The sequence below is a fragment of the Perca fluviatilis genome, chromosome 6, assembly GCF_010015445.1.
Source record: "Perca fluviatilis chromosome 6, GENO_Pfluv_1.0, whole genome shotgun sequence".
NCBI lineage: Eukaryota > Metazoa > Chordata > Actinopteri > Perciformes > Percidae > Perca > Perca fluviatilis.
The window spans coordinates 29,216,769-29,224,424 of NC_053117.1; the positions used below are offsets into that span (position 1 = coordinate 29,216,769).

A 7,656-nucleotide genomic window follows, 5' to 3' on the forward strand; every position below is an offset into this window, starting at 1 on the left:
AGACAGGGCTGCATGTGTAAATTTTGTGTTTACACCTTGTTGTTAATGTGCACTGGGTGGATGTGCATTGACCACACTGTACTGTTGTAGTGGAAGTTTCCTTTGCAGCAGGGGGGGAAATTTCAGAGTTTAGTAAATTGAAACAAATAAGACAGACTGAGACTAAAACCAAGTTGGGTTTTTGTATTTTATTAAAAAAGATATATTTGCAAATATAGGAGCAACATGATTTCATAAAAGGCCGCAGCCCAGTGTGGAGTCAGTTCCTCAAATGAGTGAACAAGAACACTAGGCTTATATGCATCGTCAGAGTGACAGCACACACGCACTTGGCTTGGTATGACGCTACAATTTTTACATGCAATCTGATACACATGAAGACAATCAGAAAAATACAAGAGACATCTTGGAGCCATCTCACCTCCTCCTCCCTGTACAACTTTCACCCCCCAGTTACATCTTAACTGGCATGGGAAAACCTGAGATAGTTTTAGGGTGACCTTGTACTTTTATCGGTTCAGACAAACAGTGCTCACATTATGTTCCAGACTGGACGTCTCAGCAGTTAGAATCAAAATCTGCATGTGGGAAATGAGATCAACTCTTTCATCATTTGTGAGAGAAGTAAAGTACGAATTAAACATAAAAATATAAGGAATTATAGGCTTAAATGTAATTTTCCCATTACACTGTACACTATGCACACTATGGACCCCTCAGGTGAAAAAGAGGGACACACACTAAAAAATACTGGGCTGAAAATAACCCAAATTGGGTTATTCCCAACCCAGTCCCTGGTTCAATATAGGACAGAACACATGCTGGGTTGTTTTGACTTTTTGAACAGGGTTGAAATTTTAACCCAGTACATGGGTTGCTTCGCCTAACCAAAATATGGGTCATTCTGACACCAATGTTGGGTTAATGAAACTCATTACTGGGTCAGGCCCACCAGCCCAAATATTGGGTTAAATTGACCCACTTGTTGGGTTGATATTTGACCCATTCATTTAGTTATTCTTTAATCTATGAAATACCTGTATTTTTAATAATAATAATAATACTAATAGACAATGCATACACTTCATTAATGTCACAGATTTTATTGAACAATATTTAAGTTACTCATTTAAAAGAGAAAAACTGGAATAACCCCCATTCCCTTATCACATGAGCGTTTCCAAAGAAGCAACGCATGGGGCCTACATTACCCCTACCTCATTTCAAAATGTGTATCAAATAAGTGGACTAATAAGCAACAATTATTAACAATAATTAATTTCCTCCTTTAGTCCTTATATTCCTCCTAAATATTAGAAAGAGAGAGAGACAAGAGAGAGAGAGAGAGAGAGAATTCCCTTATGGCATGAACATTTCCAAAAAACAAACGCATGGGGCCACATTACTACTACTAGCGCTAGCTAGCGGTTAGCATTAGTGATCTTTTTAAAAGGTTATATATAATACCTCATATCATAGTGAATTTGTATAAATGTATGAATGGGTATAAAACCACTGTTTATGTGTCACTCCCTCAGAGAATTAGAAATATTCTCCATTTAAATCTTAGCTAGGTATCATGCTACAATATTAGCCAACTAGCTAGCATTAGCGCTATAATATTTGAACTCTCGCTAGCCTTATAGTATGCATGAATCATAGTTAGCTAGAAATCACTATTGCTAACTGGATTATCAGAGCTAAAATGCTCCTCCTATCCGGCAATTCTGACTAAGTGTGGATAATACAACCCTAGGTGTAGACCAACATGAATCAAGATCAAGTAAGTAACCAGTAATCGGAGCTAAAGTCTGCGGTTTGACTGCAAGCAATGTTGTAGTAAGCATAGGCTCATTGCTAGCTTGCTAGCTGTTTGCTTAATTAGCATCAGTGGTAGCCGTTAGAGGGGCAGAAACGGTTGCTTTCGGCAAAGTAAAGTTCTACAGGCTGTCCCGTTATGGAAATAATGATTATTATTATATATATCATAACTAACAACTAGCAAGCTCATGTTTCTGTCGAAGAAAGAGGTAGTTTTCTAAAAAAATGAGAAATGACAAAAGTGTTCGCCCGCCTCGGAGGAAAAGAAAAAGACCATTGGAGGAGGAACCCAAACTTGAATATAACCCTGGGTTAAAAGGATCATTGGTTCGGTTATTCAGATCAAGGAAGATTGAGGCACTGTCCAAAACCATTAACCCAACTGGGTTACTGAAAGTAACCCAATATGGGTTTAATATACATAATACAGGGTTAAACAGCCTCAACCCAGTGGTTGGGTTAATAAAATAACCTAGTATTTTAGTGTGTACTATATAAATTTTATAAAACAGAATTTCATATTAAATTGGGCCTACAATAACATGTGGGGCGGCCTAAAGCCTACACATACCTGTTTAATGGTGCATACAATACTAAGCTATTTAATTCATAATTGTTGACATATTCATATATTTATTCATCATATTTTCATGTTAAAATGTGGAATCCTTAAGCGTAACTGTATCTGTGGATGGCTACCTTATGGCTACTTACCTATAGGCCAGTAAGCCTATCATCAATGTTTGTGTGTAAATTAAAAAAAGATTTATCTTTACAAATAATATTTTGGATTCATGTCAATGTATTTTCATTGTATGGCCCCCCTGCAGCAACTCTGAGGCTGCCTTAGGGGTCCAGGACCCCCTGTTAAAGATCTCTGCAGTAAGGAACAACAGATAAAACTTAATTTTAATTAATTTGTGTGTAGATTGCATCAGTAACCATTCATGTAACTTTGGTGAATTAGTGAATTCATTATTAGTATTCAAACAAAAGGATGGTAAAATGGTAGAATGTGTAACTGAAATGGTAATGTCAGAAAAGTATGGTTATACTGACCTCTGTGGGTTAAATGTTATAAGATTGTCTAGATTTTTAGTCTGTGCACAGGTGAACATTTCAGCTGCTATAGCAACAAAAACTATATTTCCAGCCTGTGTTTCTTGGCCTAATGAAGACATTTTGACATGTCACAGTAAGAAAATCGCAGGTTAAAATAATAAAATGAATGATGGCTGAATTCCATATAGCTGCTTCAGTCTTCTTGTAATATACATCCTGGCCCCTGTTACACTGTCTTGCCTCACTGGGGTATTTGAATAGAAAGGATTCAGCAAAAATGTTGTGATTAGTAATACCTATACTATGACAAGTCAAAATGTCTGCTGTGTAAAAGGCTGTTTACTCTACAAAGGGTGATTCAAAACAATTAACTAATATAATTACATTTTTATTAAATAAATTATAAAGCAACTGAAAACACTCCAAAAGCAGAAATTATCCTAAACAAAAGTATAATAAGTATGTTGGTACATGGTAAAAAAAAAAAAAAACTTCTAAAAATAAATGCAAATTAAAAGCCCCCTTAAATCCCTGATTCAAATCTATCTCATTAATTTAATGTGTGAATTCAGCTACTTATTTACCAAAACTTGGCAACTTGTTAATGCATTAGTGCGTAGTTTCTGTCTCCCCCATGAGCAATTCTAAGTAATGACAACAAAACTGTCGGCATCCACATGATACAAGCCTTCTGTGATCGCGCACAGCCCCCACCCCTCCTCCACCCAGTTGCTAGTAGCCAAGGAGGACACAGAGGATAAAAAAAAAAACATGATGGACTCTTCAGAAGAGATAATTATCTTAACTAGATTTTCTGCGCGGGAAAGTCACCGGACGACACAAAGTTCTGAACATAGTCATACTGAGAAATACAGAGAGAGTTGTGTGGAGCTGATAGTCTTAATTAGCTTTGTAGCAACTCATTTGGCAATGGCTTGAATATAACGGACGTTCATTAATATCAAAAAGTTATGCTCTAAAGCTTTAATTTGTTAAGTCTTCTATAATCATATTTTACAGTCCAATATAAGACCAAGACCTCCATGCAGGAGTTCCACTGTGGGAAAGCCTTCGAGGATTCAGGGCAAAGCAGATGACTTGAAAGGTTTGGTATCTACTACTGCAGATAGTTTTGATTGCATGTGCCTGGCCAAATCAAACTAAAACTACAGGCACTATGGCATAACTGAATATACCAAAGAATACTCTCTCTTTTTTGGAATGTGGGTGAACTGGCCCTCTAAAGTGGAATGTAGAATGTGTCAGTAGAATCCGAACACATCATCATGATTCTCTGCTTTGCTAGTCACAATTCACCTGTTGACTACAAGTTAGACACACTGCTGGCATTAAGAGAGGACAAACGTCAGTGCAGAAATATAAAAAGCCAGGTGTTAGCCCCGCCACATTGAAGCTACATTATCAGTACGGTGCAGTTATTTCTTCAGGATATGGCTTTATGGTTCGTAAGTAATCCTCCCCGTGAGGATATGTCTGTTGAAGAGGAGATTGAGGAAGAGATTGAGGAGGAAATTGAGGAGGAGATTGAGGAGGAGATTGAGGAGGAGATTGAGGAGGAGATTGAGGAGTTAACAGAGGAAGTTGATGAGAAAATAGTGGAGTTTCAGGAGTATGCAGAGGTAGATATTATGAAGGAGGTTCAGGATCAGCCCTCTGTCTCCAACAGAGAAGACTACTCCTACAGTTCCTTCGCAGAGGTAAGAAAAAAAATTACACAAACACACACACACACATCTTAACGTGATGGGATCTGCAAAAAGTAACATATAAGGAGTAAATATACATAATGTATGTATAGTAGAAAAATATTCAAAAACACATCTGTTCATGATTATTATACCACAATTGTGTTAACTGTGTACAGCTGCACAAGCATATAAGTAAATTAAATATGTTAGTGGATAAACCTCTTGATCGTTTAGTTTCTAAACACATTGTTCAAGAGAGAACATCTTAATTAAAAAGACTGCACATGTACTACAAATATTTTTTTTTTTTATTTGTTTAATGTTTTACAGACGGAGGAATCTGAGAGGTCTGAGAAATCGGCTGGTCTTCACAAAGCTCTAGAAAAAGAGAAAAGAGACAAAGCTGCTCTTGAAGAGGCTTTGAGGAAGGAAAAAACATCCCATGCTAAACACAAAGGAGCCCTGAAGCAGGAGCGAAAAGAAAAAGACGCTCTTGCCAAGGCTCTGAGGAAGGAGCAAGCTGAGAAAAACCGTCTTCAAGTTGATATGGAGCACATGAAGGCACAGGTGGCTGATCTCAAGAAGTCACAGAAAGAGCAGCAGCGGAGCAAAGCAAAGCTGAAATCCACAATCACCGGAATGGCTGCTGAGCTTGAAGAGGACAAGAACGTGATTGAGAAGCTCCAGAAGGATCTGGAGGCGTCCTCTTGTCAGCAAGAAAAAGAAATCGCACAGCGTGATCGGGTGAATTGTGCCGAAATCAAGGCACTAAAGGATCGCATCACTGAGCAGTATGATGAAAGTCTGGAAAAAGACAATCAAATTCAATCCCTGCATCTCAATCTTCAGAATCTTCAAAGCGATATTGAATCCAAGGACAACATGGTTTCCTCACTGCAGCAGAAAGTGAACCAGTGGGCCTCAGATCTCAAAGAGGAACAAACTAAAAAATGGTCACTCCAAAGGAATTATGAAGCCGCTGTCTCCCAGCAGCAGAAGGAAGCAGAAGAACTAGACCATCTGACTCATGAGAACCAACAACTCGCTTCTGAAAAAAAAGGGCTGCAAGGTGAACTTGAGGCTGCTGTAAATGAGCGGCAGCTTCATCATAAACATCTTCTGGAAGCCCGAGAAGCTTGCAGCAGACTTGAGAAGGCCATTAAGACGGAGAAAGTTTGCTTCTCGACAGCATATAACAAGATCCAGATCCTAGAGAAGGAGCTCTCTGAGAAGAGTCTGGCTTTAGAAAAGAGCCAGATTGCTGAAAGATTCTTAAGGTTGCTTGTTAAAAACGAGAAGAAGCGCTATGCGCAGTTGGTTTCAGTAAAGCAGGCTGCAGTCGAACCTCTTGCAATCCCTAGCAACCAGCTGAGAGAAGCATCTGCAACCTCAGAACGTCTGATGTACGACATGCAGACTTTGAGGATGGAGAATGCAGACGTCAGAGCTAAATTTAACGTTATGGAGACAGAATATGACAGAATAAGATCTAAACTCTGCTCTCTCTCTGAGCGCCATGAAGAGATGATGTTAAAGAATAATGATATCATCTCTGAGAATAAGTTCACCATCACTAAGCTCCAGTTCATGGTAGATGGTTTCAAAGAGCAGCTGTCAGACAGCAAGGCGAGACAGGCAGAACTTGAAGATGCCTTAAAACAGGACCAGAAACAAAACCCGGAGTTGCAGCAAAGAGTTGATCAGCTCACCTCTGCTCTTGAAAAAGTATGGACCAGGTGTGAGAAGCACCGTGTGGAGCTCAAAGAGACTTTGAAAAAGCAGATTGAAACAATGGAGGAGAAGCAGAAGTTGGCCGTGGCTCTGCAAAAAGCTCACGACAGCTACGCCAGGCTTCAGGAACAACAGTCAAACTATCAGTACAGACACGTCAGTGACACTGAGCTCAGGCTCAACCAGCAGAAAACCGCCCTGGATGAGAGCGCAAAGGCTCTACAACATCTGCAACAGGAATACACACATCTGGGAAGGAGGCACAGCGACATTAATTCTGACTATTGTGAGCTGCTTAAATCTCACAGTGCCCTCCAAATCAGATATGACAGGCTCAGCTATGCACAAGGTAACCCACGACCAGAATTCAGCCCACCGCAGTTCACAGTAAAACCCTAATGTTTTGGTATACACGACATCTATTTCCAGTGGTGTAACATAATTAAAAGTATTCAGTCATACATTCAAAATCGATGTAGTGGGCAGCATGGTGGCCCAATGGGTAGTGCTGTGGTAACCTCACAGCACGAAGGTTCTAGGTTCGAATCCAGGTCGTTCCCGGAACGACCTGGATTCAAACCTAGAACATGCATTTCTGTGTGGAGTTTGCATGTTCTCCCCATGTTTGCGTGGGTCTCCTCCGGGTGCTCCGGTTTCCCCCACCATCAAAAACATGAACTATGTTCTCCAGTCAGTGCCCTTGATCAAGGCACTGGCTCAGATCTGGAGTTGGTCCCCGGGCGCTGTGATTGGCTGCCCACTGCTCCCTTGAGGGATGGGTTAAATGCAGAGAATAATTTTTTGTGGGAGTTTTTCCTCATCCGAGTCAAGGATCAAAGGACAGAGGGTGTCGTGTGATGTACAGGTTGTAATTTTGTGATTTGTACTGGGCTGTATGACTGGAACGTGAAGACTCTCAATCATCCAGGTGACAGGAGATGGGAAGTTTGTTTTTTAATTATTTTAACACTTACTCAAGAGACTTAATCAGCTTTACAGACAGACCTCTGTCTGATGCAGCACACCTTCCTTTGAATGTGATATTCTTTGTGTGTGTGCAGTACTACTAATGTAAGCAATGTCATAAAAAATGTGTTTAATAAACAACACTGTAATTCCAACAATCTCACCACAAGGTCCTTTTCGTTGCTTTTCTGGAGCATTTTATTATATTACATACAGGATTTTTCTGCTGTTTCCAATTTTAAGAATAAACCTTGAATCTCTTGAACTTATGCCTGACTTTCCTTTTAGTTCAGTTGCACATGGCACAGCGTAAATCTTGATGATTGTTTAAAATGGGTGGAGATTGGTGACCAGCAACCTGAGAAGA

At 39.7% G+C, this 7,656-nt stretch overlaps 1 protein-coding gene across 1 annotated transcript; it reads left to right on the forward strand.

Moving 5' to 3' along the window:
• The first annotated feature begins 4,085 nt into the window (after nt 1-4,085).
• Nucleotides 4,086-6,912, forward strand: LOC120561007 (CAP-Gly domain-containing linker protein 1-like). The gene is made up of 2 exons (XM_039803949.1): nt 4,086-4,601; nt 4,923-6,912. Exons 1-2 carry the CDS (start codon nt 4,335-4,337, stop codon nt 6,720-6,722), a joined length of 2,067 nt encoding a protein of 688 aa, XP_039659883.1. The 5' UTR covers nt 4,086-4,334; the 3' UTR covers nt 6,723-6,912.
• Nucleotides 6,913-7,656: the final 744 nt, after the last annotated feature.